The 19,207-nt window shown below is 46.5% G+C and overlaps 2 protein-coding genes across 2 annotated transcripts; both read right to left on the minus strand.

Moving 5' to 3' along the window:
• Nucleotides 1-363: 363 nt before the first annotated feature.
• On the minus strand, nucleotides 364-5,547 carry LOC119358893 (SNF2 domain-containing protein CLASSY 2-like). Its single transcript, XM_037625291.1, has 5 exons — nucleotides 5,484-5,547; nucleotides 5,121-5,371; nucleotides 4,047-4,774; nucleotides 3,188-3,848; nucleotides 364-2,268 (listed from the first exon to the last, which is right to left on the minus strand). Exons 1-5 carry the CDS (start codon nucleotides 5,545-5,547, stop codon nucleotides 364-366), a joined length of 3,609 nt encoding a protein of 1,202 aa, XP_037481188.1.
• Nucleotides 5,548-15,818: 10,271 nt separating this feature from the next.
• On the minus strand, nucleotides 15,819-17,837 carry LOC119353152. Its single transcript, XM_037619743.1, has one exon. It carries the CDS (start codon nucleotides 17,612-17,614, stop codon nucleotides 16,139-16,141), a length of 1,476 nt encoding a protein of 491 aa, XP_037475640.1. The 5' UTR covers nucleotides 17,615-17,837; the 3' UTR covers nucleotides 15,819-16,138.
• Nucleotides 17,838-19,207: the final 1,370 nt, after the last annotated feature.

The following is a 19,207-nucleotide window of genomic DNA, read 5'->3' on the forward strand; positions in this document are numbered from 1 at the left end:
GAAATGCAGAAACTGACAAGGTTTTCCAGTTGCAACAAACAAAAGGGGGTTACACATACGTACCTGTCGTCGACGAATATGAAGCCTCATATGCCGAAGAAAACAAGCTGTTGCTGTTGAGTCTCAGTTTTGTGCAGATCTCTGTAACTGGTCATCTAGTGCAGAGAACCATCTGTGCTAGAATCAACAGAGGAGCATTACAAAATACCAGAGAAGTTCACATTAGATTAGAGCATGTCCACATATGCTATATATACACGAGGTCTCACATAAACGCGACGGCACAGGTCTAGAACAGATCAGGCCAACAAAATAGCCATGTAGGAGAGAGGGACAGGAGAGATAGAGCATCCTTTTGGCCGGTCAGTCCTGCTTAACTATCATATGGAAGGTTTTGGTCTTGTCTTCATCAGCAAGCTCCTCGAGAAGGTCATCATCAATATCAGTCACCGTGTTCCGTAGCGGATCATCAAAATAGCGTCCGTGGAAGACCATCTTCGCCATCCAAGCCTTCCTCCTGTTGCGGCTGTACTTATCCTCCTCCCATGTACCAGATGCCACCAGAAGGTAGACATACACGGTCCTCTCCTGGCCGGGCCTGAATGCCCGCGCGATCGCCTGCCTGGTCTTGGAGTGGTTCCACTCTGAATCCAGCATGACCAACCTTGATGCACCTGTCAAGCTGATGCCCTCGGCGCAGGCTGTCGTCGAAGCAATGAGCACCTTCCTCTTACCCTGACTGTCAGTGTTGAATTTGTCCATGACGTCGGAGCGGACGGGCAGCTCCTGATCACCTTGGAGCACCAGGACTTCCTCCCCGAGGCGCCATCCGAACACATTCTCGATCAACTCGACAAGAAAGCTTATCGGGGACACGTTGTGGCAGAATAGCAGCACCCTCTCCCCCCTGTACGACGACTTGTGCAGCAGATCGATGACAAACTTCGCCTTGCAACCGACAGCAAAGTCCCTCTTGTACTTGTCAACTTTATGCAATTCTTCTGGAGTGAAGTAAGTGCTACAAGATTTGATTGTTTTTATGAGCCATGGATGGATAGACGCAATCGTGATGAGCAGCTCAACCTCGAGAAGGTAACGGCCGCCGCATGACGTGGCCATCGATATTCTTGAAAGTATATCCTCTTGAATTTCAGTGGGTTTCATGAAAATTGTATATACATGTATCCCTGGAAGGCTCCTTAGCTTTGACCCTTCGAATGAATCGATGAACCCACATGTAAGCTTGTTTAACAAACTGATACCACCTGCCCGGTCCCAGTTGTCGCTGGACTCGATCATCTGCCCAACTCTGTCCACGAAGATGCGCCTTGCCACTGCTTCTCTATGTTTAGCTCTCCTGCCCCTTGTCTCCTTCTTCCTTTCTGGGACAAGCGCAGTCATAACATCGTCGACAAACCGAGGTCTGGCCAGAGATAGGGTGTTGAAATACTCTTCAAAGTTATTCTGGAAGACTGTACCAGACATGAGGATTCTAAACTCAGTCTTCACCTTCATCAGCACCCTCCTCAACTTGGATTTGTTGCTCCTCGGGTTGTGTCCCTCGTCGAGGATCAACAGCCCAGGGTCGTTGATCAGGACTTGCGCCATGAATGCTCGCTGCGGCATTCTTGAGTTTTCTTTGGCCAGACGTAAGAAAGATGAGTATGTCATGAGGAGAACACTTGGATGCTCATGCCACTTGCATAACTTGTCCAGCCGATCCACAAGGCAAATATTTTTCCAGTTCGGTCGGCGAAAATTGCTTAAAATTGCCTGCAGCCTAGGATCAATAGGCCCCATTGGCTTGCCTCTTTTGTCAGTCTGGTGAAGCACATGCAGAGGAAGTGAAATGCCCCATTTCTCAAATTCTCTCATCCATGTATGGATAGCAGATTTTGGAGTAAGCACCAATGGCCGGCTTCTCGGGTGAACTTTCAAGTAACTGACAAGAAATGAGATCAGCAGCAGAGTTTTTCCTGATCCAGGAGTATGTGCAACCACACAGCCACCGGTACTGGCTGTTGGATTATACATTTCCTCAAGTTGCAGCGATCCTGCCAAGTTCTTCCAAATGAATTCAAATGCATTCCTTTGGTGAGGAAGTAGTTTAGGCTCAAGATCTGGTATTAAACCCCACAGGTTCCCGGAGCCCCTCAGTTCTGAAAACTCTGGTCCCAAGATTGCAAGAAGAGAAGGATCAAGCACAAGATCATCATGATCCAAATTGCGGCATCCAGGTCTCTCCTTGTTATAGCCATTACCATTGGCCTGCATGGAACGAATATATTATGCATCCTGTCGATGACGAGTCAAAAGTGAAAGCAGTGAAAAGATGTTGAAATTGCTTTAATTGGACCTACCATTTGCGGAAAGATATGCTTTATCTCCACACATACAACATTGCATAATCTGCACACCAGTCCAAGCCCCTCGTCCAGCATGCAGTCATGATCACATGGATTTTCTTCACTTTTACCTAAACCGGCAGTGGTTTGATGAACTGCTTCTGAATGTGAGTCCTGAAAATTGTATCTGTTCTTATTCTCAAAGTGCGGAAAAAAATGAGTAGCATGACATACTTTTTTTTATGAAGAACATCAAGTAATTCACGGCATTATGATTGCAAGGGCGCGCTAACAAATTTCCTTTGATCCATTATTTGTATACATCCTTTTATATGCTAAGTTGCTAGAAGCAACAATGATCAGTCAAATGACATAACATACCAAAATGTTACTATGTCACAGCATGTTGAACATTGCACTTAAAATAATTTATCATATTGCAACCAAAAAGACTTGTGATGTAGGAGTAGATGTACAACTTTTAGCGAGTTCCCACGGTTCGTCTTTCCTAATTGGCCAATTTAGTAGCAGATAATAAGGAAATATCAAGCAAAAAAGATGGTTTTGGTTAACATTAAAATTATCCCAAAAATATCTCATAATCCCTAAGGTTTCATAGATAGCTTTTTCAGAAGTACAAACAGACTCAGGCTTGAGTATATCAGGAATTCAGAATGAGAACTATCTCAGTATCTTAAATAAGATAAGAACAAAGATGTTCATAGCCACAAAAGGGACACAGCTGCTTGCATATTTCCAAATTCAAGGTCCTCCATTTTCACGAGAAGTTAAAAATCATTTCACGAGAAAGTTGAAAATTATAAAAGAAATACAAAGCGTACCTGATTTTTCTCAAGCGCTAGTGTGGTCAATGAGTGGTCCATTTCTTTCCAAAATTCCTCAAGACCATCTTTCTCTTCTTGACTGTCATTATCAGCAGAAGCTGGCCATGTAAAATTCACTTCTCCGTAAAAATCTTGACCGTAATTCATCATCGGAGCACCTAGATTGAACTCAAAGTCCCTCTTCATTTCACTCTGGATGTTTCCTATGCATTGGTTTATCATTTTCTTGTATTCTCTTTCGCACATGTGTTCCTTCCTTTTACGACCAAATGCTGGCTCAGAATTGCCATTTAGGCTGCGTGATGAAGTAAATGACTTCCGCCAAAGAGATAAAGGGGGGCGAAGATTCTTCTCCTTACTCTTTGCAGGTGTCCGTGGAACATGAGGACCCGGAGATCTTTCTTCAACTGTACTCTCCTCCTTAACTTCCACAGAGCTGGGTTTTTCCTTAACAGGAGTTATCCTTGCTGTGCTCTTGTGCTTCCCTTCTGTGGTGTTTGGGTTTTCCTTGACCATGAAAACGGTTGCATTTGTTTGTTTCCGTATGATATTCACTGGGACCTCTGCATAGGTTGATTCTACTTTAACCGGTGAATCTTGACGCAAAGCTCTTTGTGAATTGCCATGCTTGGTGGAAGGCGCATCACGTCTCTTCCACCTGTCACGACCAAAATTAGGCGTATCATAGCTAGTAAAGCGCTCTGCTTGAGTTTTCCGACGCTTTGAGCGCCTCAAATCCACTTGTTCATACGAGAAAACATCCAATAGACCATCCAACTCAGTCTTGACCGTAAATCTCCGCAAAGCTCTTTGTGAATTGCCATGCTTGGTGGAAGGCGCATCACGTCTCTTCCACCTGTCACGACCAAAATTAGGCGTATCATAGCTAGTAAAGCGCTCTGCTTGAGTTTTCCGACGCTTTGAGCGCCTCAAATCCACTTGTTCATACGAGAAAACATCCAATAGACCATCCAACTCAGTCTTGACCGTAAATCTCCTGTCTTCCAATTGACCATCCAATTCAGCCTTCATAGTGAATCTCATGCCTTCTGTGAGATTGTGCTTCTTTGCATGAGTGACAGGGATATTCCTGATAATTGGGCATAAAGCCTCATTGCGTAGTTGGAATGAAACTATCTCCATGCTGTTGCCAAAGCCTGGAGGTGTGCTGATGGAATCAATATTGCAACGCGCTCGGCCTCCTTTGATGATTCTGTAGATGATGTTTCCTTCTACCAACTTGATGCTGAACTCCATTCCATTCAGGATAGACAAAACTACGAGATGTGCAATTTCTTGGGAGAATCTTGCACTTAACAGCTTGCTTCTGTTGTGAGAAAGGCAGTCCTCTGCACAACTCCATTGTACGCTTCCCTCATGGAGCTCCTTAGGTTGGAGCTTTTGCAAGAGGAAGATATTGTTTAGGGTCACCAGCTGCTCTCTTCTATCAGATATCACTTGTCCATTTTCTGTATTGTCAGGACATTGGTTCTTGTAGAGCATAATAACAAACAAGCAGAGACACTGATCTTCAATATGATTTCTCTTGATTGTGATGAGCCTTGCATCATGACACAGTAACATCTGCATGTATAAGAGAATAAAGTAATCAAGATATGATGCAGTTTTCCCTATACAGTTCGTTGGTAGTTTAAACTCTTGGTTCCTTCTTTTGTAGTAGGGTTTTTGTCATCTTAAAGTTTCTTCTAATACAAGAAGCCACACATTTGGGTCTGTGTGTGAGAAAAAATACTGATATTAAATTACGTGCATAACAGATGATGGTATGGCTTTTGCATTCAAGTCTTCATATTCAACACATTATGTTTTTTTTTGTTCCTAAAAATTCATTACTGTGTACCTTTTGAAGATAAAACAGAATGGGTATGTAAAGCTTTTACAATTAATCATAAATAGTAGGTTGACATACCGAAGATTTCATTTCCCCAGTCGCACTTCCTTGCAGTTGATAAGACGATTGTACACAGATATCAACACCCGGCTTGAGAACATGTGAGCAGTCAAAGTACGTAGCCCTTCTGGAACGTAGGCGCAGATGATCCCCATCCACATTATGCTCGACTGTGGAACCAGAGTAGATAAATTTAACGAACAGACCACCATCCCTGACCCTTATACAATTAACTCCATGCCATGAGCCATCATAAAATGCTTCAAATGCTGCAAGCAAAGGAGATATTCAGTTATATATAGATAATTTTTTATGTAAAGTTATATATAGATATTTGATCCTAGCAGTGTTTAATGGATAATTGCCATGCTACTTGCTTACAGGTTTCACTGATGGGATGGCTCCGGCGACCTTTAGGTCCTCCCTTGAGCGTATCTTCAGCCATGTAGCTTAGCACCTCATGATGTGAAATTCAACTGCCTGCTAAGCAGAATTTTGTAATGGTTTGCTTCATACCGAAAAAGAAATCTGAATTTTTTGATCAACAATATTCTAAATGGACAGTACATGTCTGCCCCCGGTGGGCCATACAACCCCTAAATCTAGCATCAGTTCATGCTTTGAGATTCGCATGTTCTCGTCATCTTCGTTGTAGCACATCTCATTTCACATCTTAAAAGATTGAGCAACGAGATCTAGATTTGATTATTACTTAATCATTAGTTATCTTCCAACGCAGAATATATACAATTAAATGGATTTGCACAAGCAAAATATGAATTAATTCATCATAGAGAGAGCACAATGGTGCATAATATAGCGACATAAAACGTGAGAATCTCAAAGCACGATCTATGGTGAATAAATTCCACACTATCATAAATATCTACATCACTCTTCTTTTCTCCAGAAAAATGCAAGATTCATGTACTGATACTATTTTTTGCTGAAACACAAATAAGGTGAGAGAATCTGCGACGGAACAAAACGAAGATCCAAGAGGTCTAGATTCGACTCCTCGCAAAAAGAAAAGGAGGTCGAGATTCGACTATCACTTAATCGTTAATTATTTTCCTACGCTGAACATACATACAAATTGATTTGCACAAACAAATGCTCCATATGCATGCAGAGAGAGTGGTACTCCTACAAATATAGCGACATACAACGTGAGAATCTCAAAGCACGATCTATGGTGAATAAATTCCGCACTCTTCTACGGAGTATCTCCATATGCATGCAGATTCGTTTACTCTATTTTTCTCGAGAAAATGCAAGATTCATGTACTAGTGCCGAACCGATACTACTAATAAATGTGACGAAAAACAAATTGTCTAGTGCTGCTTATCCAAGAAAAGAAATCGTGTTTAAGAGCAAACAAAACACGGATTCGATCTGGTGAAACAGAAAAAAGATGAGAGAATCTGCGACGGAACAGAACAAACTCGAAGCGCCGGTGGATCCATGCTTATTTAAGCCTATTTCCTGCGTCGATCGACCAGAGACGCCCCATACACGAGAGCAAGAATCGACGGAAACAGAGCATATCCTCCCCGGACGTACCGACGGAATGGGAGGAGGCGCCGCTAGCTGCCGGCCGCAAAACCAATCTAGCGACGAGGGGCAATGGTTGCCGGCGGCGGAGCTAAAGAGGGGAACGTAGATTGCGATTGCCCAGGCGGGCGGAGGCGACCATGTAGATTGTAGAAGGTTCTTGGAGAGATGAGTGTGGAAGGGGAGCAAGGGGAGGGCGGAGGAGAAGGCTCTGGCCTCTGGGTCTCTTCGCTGAGGTGCGGTCAGGCCAAGTACTCGAGTGCACACGCTCGTCTGGGGAAGAGGCGAAGCAGCAACAAATGGCAGCGGCGACGGGACGTGACGGAGCAGCCAGCAGTAGCAGCAGGAGGAGGAGGAAGAGAGAGAGAGAGAGAGAGGGGGGCGCGCGCGATCATAGGGATGCGGGCGAGCTCTGGTGGGTCCGCTGCATTGACCAGTGTTGGAGGAGTAAATACTGCGCGGCTGGCTTCCAAATGTGAACATGTTTACTGCTTCTGCATTTGATTTGGAGGAGTAAACATGTTCATTTACGTGCATGCACATACAATATGTTTTTTTAGGAAAACTTATTTTATATTAATCAAAGGACGAATATATCGTCTGTCAGTAGAGTCACAATGAAATCGGATGGGGCATCAATTCAATGAGATGGATTATTAGCACGTCCCCATTTAGCCAGCGCATGAGATACATAATTTGACTCTCTAATACAATGCTTAATAGTAAACCTTCCAAAATCTACTAGATAACTACGGCATTCATCAAGAACCGGTGCTGCCACCATAGAATAACCTTCGTTGAATCTAAGTGCATCCACCACCGTGATATTATCCGATCTCACCATCAAGTTATTGCATTTCGTATCTCTTGTTAGCTTCAATCCTTCAAGCAAAGATGTCGCTTTCTGTCGTGAATACATCAGCTACATGTTCTAATCTCGTTGTGGACGCCGACATGAAAGATCCCCGATGATCACGGATCACAGCACCACAAGACTCTGCATAATCGCCCTCTATGAATGAAGCACACATGCCCGTGAGTTGTAACGGGAGATTCTTTTTTTTTTTTGCGTGAAGCAACAGGAAAAAAAATTGATGCGTCTAAAAAAGGTCTCCACAATGATATTTGACGGAGTAAGGAGTTATGGTCTTCTCGTTGGACATGTTGACACGTGAAATCTTGATAGTGGTGGGGTTGGTCGGCATGGTGGCGAGCACCCAACTCATGCCCTTTTTCCTCCGGGTCCGTCTCCATCTTGAGGTTGTGTCTGCCTCCTCATTTGGTGGTTGCGCGGCGATCTTCGGTGCACGGTTGCTTCGACCCCTCTATCCCTACGACGGCGTAACCGGCGGATTATTAATTACAGTGCATAAATCTCATTTCATTAGCATAATCAGGCATGAATGTCCCTTCTTTTTGTCGTTTATTCCCTTTGATTATGTTAGTGCTCAAGTGCCCATAATTTGCTATAATTAAAGCCAAACAACATATTCTATTTTATTGGTACGTGTACATGATTTTTTGGATTTATAGTCAACCAGCATAGAACGAACGCGCAACGCTAACCAATGGTCAGCGCGAATATTTAAGAAAATACTATAGCATCAGATTACGAATATTATTTTTTTAACATTCCAAAAATATGAATTGGCGAATATTGTTGGAAACATGAACAATTTTTTTAAATCCCGAACAATTTTCAGAAAACGTGAAGATTTTTTTTTGAAAAATCCAATATTTTTGGAAAAACACGAACAAAATTAGAAACATGAATAGTTTTTGAAATTCACAAACAATATTTTGGAACATGTAAATTTAAAAAAACATTAAAAAATAGAAAATGCGTTATACACAAATATAATTTTGCATTTGTGAAAATTTCACTAAAACAAGAATATTTTAAAAGATGGAACATTTTATAAAAAAATCTCGAAGAAGTTTGAAAAAAAGAACATTTTTTGAATATTGAGAAAATTTCAAAACGGGAATTTTGTAACAGTTTTGAACCTTTCTCAAAACAGTAACAAAATTTTGAAATTCTGACAATTTTTTAATATTTGAAAATAAATGGAAATTTCGAATATTTTTGTCAATTTGCACTTCACAAAGAAAATAAAAGTAAATCATAAAAATGGAAAAAGAAATATAAAAGAGAAAGAGAAAAGAACAGAAAAATAAAAATAAAAATAGAACAACGAAAAAGGGGAAGCAGGCCGGCCCAGTCTTAGGTGCCATCTGGGAAACTTCAACTATTTGTCGCTCCATGCGACAAATACCATCTTCCCAACTGCATGGACAATAATAACCGGGCTGGCTTCATTGGGCCGGAGTGCGCCTCGCCCAATTGCGGAATTCTGGACAAACCTTTTTTTTGTTTTCTAGCGGACAGATGCACAAAAATTTAGTACCACCTCGAATTGAAAAAAATCTTTTCGATGGTGAACAGATGAAAAAATTAAAGAAACGCACCTTGTTTTATTAGTAGGTATAGAGGTATAGATATATCGCCATGTATACATTTTCTAAAAAAAATTAAGGTCTATGAATAAATGGTAAGAGGAGGGTAATCATTAGTCCTACCTCAAAAAGTGGAGAAAATGCGAGATCTCTTCTCACCTCACTATGAGCAAGTATAATAATGGGCTTAGTGCATCTACAGTCCCGACTTAGCAAATATGACTCCTAAACATCCGTGGACGTGCCTAGTCAGTGACCAGGTGTGTTCGTTTTTAAACCCCTAATTGTCTGTCCATACAACCACACTCTTTATTATTATTCTGCATATATCTGGTCACTTGCATGTGATTGGTGCAGATAAACAGAGAGAACGAAAAGAATGAATAAAGAAAGAAAGAGAAAAGGTGGTCCGAGATGGGACGCGTCTGTCCTATGTAGCGGATTGACCGGGGCATGTCCATGAGCCCTCATATCCTTTCTACATTTGTTCTATATGAGGGTTCGCGGACAGCCCAGACGTATAATGATGATATGAGGAGTCTAGTTGGGTCACTTTTTTTTCTTTCTCTCTCCTGTGACCGGGCGCGCCTGCAGATGTTTGAGGAGGATACAAGGATGCCGGCTATAGATGTTCTTATAGCCCGCTTTCATGTCATTTTTACCTATGTGTAGGAGAGATACCTGAAAAAAATGAATAAAGTTGGCTCTCATGCAAGAACATATATGCTACCCCTCCTTCCAGTTTAGAGGGCTCATCTCAAATTTTTTAGATTTCCATTATATTAGGCTCACTTTGAATCCAATTGAGTTAAAGTGTTTTGAATCCCACGCCACATTTAATCCACATAGATGAGAGAGAGAAATAGTAGTGGTCATGCATGCATCTTTTTTGACATGCACCATGCAGGTCCAATTAAAGGGAGGGTCTTGCATTTATTGCTTCGGGAGTCGAACACATGGGAAATATTTCATTAGGCCGGAACTTCAAGCTCATCGGCAAGGAAGCAACTGAAGATGAGGAGCATGGCAGCATCGTCAGCACCGCCGCCGGCACAGCGATGCAAGCTCCAACTTCGGCGAGTATGTAGCCGCTCGTGGTGTGTCCTTTTTGCCGTGTCCGTAACATGATTATGCAAATCGAAGTAAATCAAGGACTATAACTAGTGATTATGGCAGAGTTATGGCATATTAGAAGAGTTACAGGAGAAGAACATCGACAAGATTAGGGTTCTTACGGTAACATGGAGGAGGATCGCTCACTGGTCGTTGCAGAAGGGGCGTCTTTACGGGCACCCACTCAGATTGCCTCCAGATCACCTTCGGTTGCCGCCGTCGCTCGCCTCCAATGTCGCCAAAGTACCGTGAAAGAGGAGAGGGGGTTCCACTGAGAGGGGAAATAGATTGTGGGGGGGGTCTCTTTGCGAAGTTTCTCGCCTGGCGATTGGACCCTCTGTCGACGTGGCGTGGGTCAACGCGGCACATGGGCTGGTGTAACGCCCTCGATGCGGCTATATCTCCTACGTGTCGAAGCACGACTTAGAGGCATAACCGCATTGAAAGCAATGTCGCAAGTAAGGCAATCTTCACAACATCTCATGTAATATAAATAATAAAAGGGGAAGGAACATAGTTGGCTTACACTCGCCACGTCAAATAAAGTACATAAATAGCATTACATCATCCAATCACTCATGGCCCGACTACGGTGTCAAAATAAAAGATAAACCCAACATGCGACACGGTCCCGATCGTCCCAACTGGGCACCACTACTGATCATCAGGGAAAGACACATAGTAACGGCGTGAGTCCTCATCGAACTCCCACTTGAGCTCAAGCGCGTCATCTGAAACGGAGTCATCAGGCCCTGCATCTGGTTTGGAAGTAATCTGTGAGCCACAGGGACTCAGCAATCTCGCACCCTCGCGATCAAGACTATTTAAGCTTATAGATAAGGCAAGGTAAATATGTGGAGCTGCAGCAGGCGACTAGCATATATGGTGGCTAACCTGTTCGCAAAAGAGAGCGAGAAGAGAAGGCAAAGCGCGAACGAATAACTAGAGAACAACCTGCGGCAAGCATTACTCCAACATCGTGTTCACTACCCGGACTCCGCCGAGAAGAGATCATCACGGTAACTCACACAGTTGATTCATTTTAATTAAGTTAAGGTTCAAGTTATCTACAACCGGACATTAACAAATTCCCATCTGCCCATAACCGCGGGCACGGCTTTCAAAAGTTCAATCCCTGCAGGGGGTCCCAATTAGCCCATGACAAGCTCTCACGGTCAACGAAGGATATTCCTTCTAGCGGGAAGACCCGATCAGACTTGGAATCCCGGTTACAAGACATTTCGACAAGGTAAAACTAAACCAGCAACACCGCCCGAATGTGCCGACAAATCCCGATAGGAGCTGCACATATCTCGTTCTCAGGGCACACTTAGATTGTCTTAGGTACGGGTAGGCCAGCCCAGAGTTGCCCCTGGTGGCCACCGGCAGCTGACAGGTTGGACCAACACTTAGAGGAGCACTGGCCTGGGGGGGTTTAAAATAAGATGACCCTCGGGATCCGAAAACCCAAGGGAAAAAGAGGCTAGGTGGCAAATGGTAAAACCAAGGTTGGGCATTGCTGGAAGAGCTTTATTCAAGGCGAACTGTCAAGGGGTTCCCATTATCACCCAACCGCGTAAGGAACGCAAAATCCGGGAACATAACACCGATATGACGAAAACTAGGGCGGCAAGAGTGGAACAAAACACTAGGCGAGAGGCCGAGCCTTCCACCCTTTACCAAGTATATAGATGCATTAAGATAACAAGATAATATAATGATATCCCAACAAGAAAATAATGTTCCAACAAGGAACGGTCTCCAATCTTCACCTGCAACTAGCAACGCTATAAGAGGGGCTGAGCAAAGCGGTAACATAGCCAATCAACGGTTTGCTAGGACATGGTGGGTTAGAGGTTTGACATGGCAATTTGGGAGGAATGATAAGTAAGTGGTAGGCATCGTAGCATAGGCATAGCAAAAGAGCGAGCATCTAGCAAAGCAAAGATAGAAGTGATTTCGAGGGTATGATCATCTTGCCTGCAAAGTTGTCAGAGTTGACTGGATCCTCGAAAGCAAACTCAACGGGCTCCTCGTTAGCGAACTCGTCTCCCGGCTCTACCCAAACAAGACAAACAAGCAAACGGAACACAATCAACCACGTGCAAACTCAAACAATATGATGCAAACATAGTATGTTATGCGGGATGCGACATGTGATGCATATGCAAGATTTGACAGGAGATGAATGAACCTGGCCTCAACTTGGAAATCCAAGTGTGCCACTGGAAAGGTGAGGTGATTTCGGTTGAAATCGATATAAAGAACGCCGGAATCGAATGTACGGTTTGGAAATGGCAAGCAATTCAAATATGGCATCGGTCTGCGATATATAGCAAGTAGCCATCTAAATGCAACAAGATGAACATGCTACAACACCTAAACATGGCAACAAAATAAATGGCAGGGATCCATTCATGATACGTAACAAAATATGAACACTGAGCTACGGCCAATTCATCTATTAACAGGTTCAAACAAGCATGGCAAAAATGCAATTGGTAAACAGATTTCAGACTTAGTGAAATTAACACTTGTCTAGAATTTCAGATCAGGTAGCATACTTTGGAGCATGAAAACTAGATGCTACAGAAACTTAACATGACAAAGTAAAGCATGGCATGGAGCTACTCAAAGAGCTTAACAAAAGTCCCTTAGTGATCTTGAGTCAAAAGGGATCAGAAAATATAATTGCAAGCATGTGAACATTGCAAAAAACATAATCAGATCACAGACTTAGAAAAAAACTGGAGCATGCAAATCAGATATCAAGTAGGCATGTTTACGAGCTCGATGCACTCACTACAGAGCAAGGCATGGCAATCTAAGCATACACCCACCAAAAATACACATTATACAAGCTAGACATGGCAAGAACAATGACATAGCATGCACGGATCAACTACAACATCCTCGGCAAAATCGCTAACAAGTAGACAATCTGCCCAGATTCACGAAATAGCAAAAGTAGAGCTCGATTGACTCGAGCTAGGGTGCTCCATAATTACAAACAAAGACATGGATGGATATAGCACTTCAAGATTAACAAAACATCCTTACTGATCATCCTCAAAAGAGGCACGGATCACTAGAAAACAACGTGAACATATGGCATATTGATAAGAACAGATCAAGGACTTAGTGGAATTGCTAAGTCCCTGAAATCAGCATTAACGAATGCACCACTTTGCAAGCTTGTGCTAGTCACCACACACACCACAAGAATACATGGATTGCACCTCTGGAAAGATGGCAAGACATATAAAAAATACATGTAGAGCTCAGGGGCATATCATGCACACAATAATCATGGCAAAAATGACAAATAGCTATTTGGAGCAGCAGATCTGACAATTAACTCAAATAGCACTCTTCCAACAGCATTTCGGGCATCAAGATGAACTCAAATGAAAATAATGCAATGAGATGAAATGATCTGCTCTCTGAGACGAACATTTTGGTATGCTATATGCCCAAAACGGATCTACGAATGCAAAGTTACGGCATGATGAACATGGCAATATAATCTACAGACTTAGGAGAAAAAAGGTCAACCCTAGGGTTTCCCGATCTGGATCTGGATCCCCGGCACGGTCCCCGAAGCAGCTCGCCGGAGAGGAAGCCGGCCGAAACTTGGGGAGGCGGAGGCGGCGGAGGGCGTCACTGGAGAAGGCGCGGCCGGGCGCGGTCGCCGGAGCCGGGAGCTCCTCTCCCTGGCGCGGGCGCCGGCGAGGACTTGTGGCGGCGGGGCGAGGTCCGATGGCGATGGCGCGCCGGGCGGCGGCGGCCGGGGCCGAGGAAGACGGCGGCGGGCGCGGACCGGTCGAGGCAGGCGGAGGCGGGCGCGCATGGGCCGGGAGGGCCCGCCCTGGGCTCTCCGGGCCGGCGATGTGGGGCGGCGCGCGGGCGAATGGGAGGCGGACACGTGGCGGCGACGGCTGGGTCGGACGTGTCCGGCCCGAGCGGACGCGTCCGGCGGCAAGAGGTGGGAGGCGACTAGGGTTTCACCCGTGATTTCGAATGTGGAAGGTATTTATAGGCATAGAGGGAGCTAGGAGTGTCCAAATGAGGTGCGGTTTTCGGCCAGGCGATCGTGATTGAACACCCTAGATGATGGAGAGGGTTTTGGTGGGTTTTGGGCCAAATTGGAAGGGTGTTGGGCTGCAACACACACGAGGCCTTTTCGGTCCCTCGGTTAACCGTTGGAGCATCAAACGAAGTCCAAATGGTACGAAACTTGACAGGCGGTCTACCGGTAGTAAACCAAGGCCGCTTGGCAAGTCTCGGTCCAATCCGGAAATGTTTAATCCCCATACACGAAAGAAAGGTAGAAGTGACCACCGGAGGAGAACGGAGCGTCGAAATGCAAAATGGACAACGGGGAAAATGCTCGGATGCATGAGATGAACACATATGCAAATGCAATGCATATGATGACATGATATGAGATGCATGACAACGACAACAATACACGGAGACAAAACCCGAACCCGAGAAAATAAAATAACTTAACGCCGGAAACGGCAAAAGTTGGATTACATATTAGGTAAATCATATCCGGGGTGTTATAGCTGGTCCGCGAGCCCTCGTGAAAAAGGGCCTCATGTGAACCAATTAATAATTAGGACCTAAAAGTGCATTTGGAAGAAAGACGACTTAAAGTGACACCCCGACAAAGCCTTTAAGACCTCCGGTGCATTTAACTCTTTATAAAAGTACAACCACAAGTAAATCCATGTGAGAAATAAAAAAAGAATAAACACATCATGCATGCGTGCACTCCGAAGCAATCCAGACAGAGAGCAACGAATCATACGGAAATAGTACTAGTAGCTTGCAGCCCCAGCCAGCCATCGAGATGCCGCGCTGGCCATGTGCACCACCCACCCAGCCACCGGGCCACCACCCAGAAACAGGCACAGCACATTCCAGGGCCAAAAGGGCACGTACTATCTTTGGCAACAAAAAGGAAATAAAACCACCCCAGTGGCAGCGACCAACAAATAAGGCCAGACATACCTGGATCTTCCACGATGTTTAGAAACATTCCCCACAAGCAAACGCACATGCGGCTCTTGTTTGGAGTAAAAACCAAAACCTGGAGATACGTGTGCAGTGCAGGAGAATAGATGCTTGGACGATTACAGCGAAGGCACACACGCATGTCTGCACCAGCATAGCAACTGAAAAATACTTGAACCTGATATATTGTGATCAGATCAGTGGACTTGATAAACTAACCGATTACTGCAATTGCAGTAGCCCATCTTGTAGCTAAACAGAGGTAATGCAGGCACGAGCAAATAGATATGCTTGGCTTGGAGAACAGAGCAATAGGGCTGAATACAGAAATTCAGGTTCCGCGGATGCCACGAACCAGGCAGTTGTGGCTTGTTGAGAGTCATGGCAGAAGAAAGGCACCACAAAATGCACAACCGCCTTTTCGGTTTTGTTCACCCATTCAGCATAGAGTTGGGCACACCTAAAATTCCTGAAACAATTTGATTTCTACAGCAAACAAATGTGATGAACACAGTGCAGTAATACAAATAGAGCTGCAAGAACCACCTAACAAAATAACACAGGGGAAGTGAACATAGTTTCGGCAATTCACCAATCGAATGAATCTAAATTGATTTAATTCCTTTGCTCAATAACAGTAACAATAGCAATCCGCAGAATTTTACTGGGAATGCAGTTAAACGCTTCCTTTCTTTTCCTCAAATCTTCTTTTAACTACAAGGTCTAACTAACTAACCAACAGAGAATAGACCAAATCCCTTAATCTCTATCTATCTTCACAATGAAACTAATATACTTTGGAAATCAAACATGTACTGGAAGTATGAAACCCTTTTGTCCTCTGTAGTCGAACCCTATCTGCAGCAACTCTGAATGTGTATGGCAGCAATCAAAACCACTGATGCACAAGAACGCCGCTCTCCCGGAGCGAGCTGAAGAGCTCCAGGCACTCCTCGTATGTGTTCTGATACTTGGGCGACCGCTCGCCAGGGCAGCACCTTTGCCACCGGTTGTAATGGCACTCGAGGAACACCTCGTCGACCAAGCAGATCGCGCCCGTGTCGAAGAGCCTCGGGATCAAGTCAAACTCAGTCCCCTCCACATCCATCTTCATCACCACGTAGTCCTGCTCCGATACCGTCTGCTTCAGCCACTCGGCGAAATCAAATGCCTGCACGCTGCGCACCTTGCCGGACATCTTCTTGCCGGCCGTGGGGCGGATGCGCCCCATGCCACGGCCACTGGCCTTAGCCTCATCCTCCTTCCCAGGGTCGCCATTGATCTCGAAGCTGAGCGTGTCATTCTTGACCCAGGCGGCATAGGGAAGCAATGTGACCCCCTTCCTTGTGGCGTAATCAGGGTGGAACGTCGGGTCGGCCTCGATGGCGAACACCTCGAAGGTGTGGTTCTGCTTGGGGTACTGCTTCCGGAACCAGCTGCCGATGCTGGATCCGTAGCTGCGCGAGCCGAGATCAACGTACACGTACCGGCGCTTGAAGCTGATGTCGGCGAGCTCTGGAAGGTACTTGATGTTCTGGATGTTTCGCTTCAGCGTCAGCCATGGCTTGAGAGGCTCTTCCAGGATCAGCGGCTCCGCGTGCGACAGGAGCTCCATCTTGTGATCCCCAATTGTGCAGTTGTTGGCTGAATTTTCAGTGGAGGTGGACGCCGTAGTAGGCTGAAGCTTCTGGAAGACCAGTTCACGGAGGGTGGACGCGTCGGGGCAGTTGATCTCGCGGGATCGGGCCAGCCGCAGCGACGGGAAGAGCGCCTGAAGCGAGCGGAGGCTGTAGGCGTCGGCGGCGCTGGAGGTGAGCACGACGAGGTGGCCCTCCGGCCTCAAGATCCGCGCGGCCTCGCCGGCGAGGTCGGCCGGGCGCTTGGACGAGTCGAGGGCGCGGCCTGCGAAGACGAAGTCGACGGAGGAGGGCTCGAACGGCAGGCGGCGGTCGTCCCCGGCGACGGCGAGCGGCGGGGAGCGCCTCCTGGCGACGGCGACGGCCCCGGCCACGCCGAGCTCCCGCAGCGCGAGCGCCTGCTGGGCCCCGCCGAGGCACACGGCGCGGGAGGACGGCGCGAGGAGGCCGTCGGCGAGGTGCCGCCCGAGGACCTCGGCGTGGAACTCCACCGCCAGGCGCCACCCGTGGCTGCGCCACGCCTCCGGCGACCCGGCGGCCGCCGCGGCCTGCGCGTGGGTCCTCCTCCCGACCGCCGCGGTGGACGGCACGGCCGGGTCGGGCGCCCACCCGCCGCCCACGGTCACGAACGCCCCGTACAGCAGGCGCAGCGCGAGCGCGGCGACGCCGAGGAGCAGCGCGCGCGTCAGGAGCCCCTTCCCGTGCCACTTCTTCGCCGCCGGCTCCATGCGGACCTGAGCCACGTCGCGCTCACGAGTCTAGCGGCGGGGTCGGTCGGCCAGTCTGAGTCTGACGGCCTCGCGGGGAAGAATCAGTCCGGCGTGCGTGCGCGTGGGGGCTAACGGGCGCAGAAGCGGGGGGCGGGTAATTGGGGACGGTGGGGGGCTCCATGGTTGGTTATTCGTGGTGCGCGGCCGCCGCTCCCATCGGAAATTCGGGGGCGAGCGGCGTCGGCGAAGGTGGGAGGAGGAAGGTATAGGAGTTGGATTGGGCGTGTCGCTTTTCTCGGCGGGTATGGTGGGCCCCGGTTTGCGGCGCGGAGTTAGGGGGGCCGGGGTTGCCCGGAATTACGGTTGTGCCATTGTGTCACGAGGAGGACGACCGGTCTCTCTCGGTGCTTCCAAAAATAAAATAAAGTGGAGTCGGTGGAAAATAAAGGTCCTCCAAAAGAAGTACTACTCCGTAGAAAATAAATGTGGGGTGAGCTTATGTGTATCTCTCTCATTTACTCATTTGTACTACTACTAGCAATGATCTGGTCCTTCACAAATTAAGTGCAAACAATTGCTAAGGTCATAAATAAATAAAAAGAACCAGCAAAAAACAATGAATACATCCCCGCAAAAAAATGAATACTAATGTAAAAAAATGAACTAAAGGGGCATGCTCTTCCATTTGTACTGTCCACAAATAATAGGAGTACATTCTTACATCATACCAGAATTACGATAAGAAAAAAGAAATAGAAAATGACTAAGACTACCGAAAGCCAAGGGAGCAAACATTAAGACCGATATGACAAACCAACCTGTAGATACATGGTTAGAAGGACAGTGATATCCCAACCTAGTGGCGGCGCTGGGAGTATTCCTAAGATTTCCTTGGAATACCCAAGAATTTCACGTCAAAAAAACTTACTACATATCATATGTATACGCTATACGGTGGAATCTGGAAATATGCCACGGCAGCTAGTACGCACATGACTAGACTCGGTGTCTGGTTACGCGCGCGAGTAGCAGCTCCAGCCTCCAATCGATCCCCTTCCCTAACCTAACTGCTGCTAGCTCCCTTCCCCGTCCGGCCGACCCTCTCCCCCATCCCCTCCCCTAGATCCGGCTCCGGCTGCCAGCCGGCCAGGCCAACCCTCTCCTGCCTTCCTCGCTAGCTCGCCCCTCGGACCTCGTTGGCTCGGTCCCCTTCCCCCCGCGCTCCGACCGGGCCTTTGTGGCTCAGGCTCTCCGCCTCTCCCTCCCCTGCCGGTCTGCCCTGTGCCCTTGCCCGTTCGCCCTCCGGTCCGGCTTCAGCGGCGGCGCGGCTTCGGCGCTCCGCCAGGCGCCAGTCTGCCCCCGGCCTCCCCTGCTCCCCGGACATTGGAATATTGCTATTGTTGTTATCTTAGTGTTGTTTTGTTCATATGTTATTAGTGGTCTGTTGTTTGGTTCATATACTATATTTAGAGCAAAAAATATTAGGGTGAATACCCAGCCTTCATTTTCTGGAGCCGCCACTGTCCCAACCCATCAGGGTTTAAATTCTAAACTAAAACTACTGGTCGCATTTCTTCTGAATTTATTTCAGCCCTTTCGGCGATGTGTGTT

This window comes from Triticum dicoccoides, chromosome 2A (assembly GCF_002162155.2).
Source record: "Triticum dicoccoides isolate Atlit2015 ecotype Zavitan chromosome 2A, WEW_v2.0, whole genome shotgun sequence".
Lineage (NCBI taxonomy): Eukaryota > Viridiplantae > Streptophyta > Magnoliopsida > Poales > Poaceae > Triticum > Triticum dicoccoides.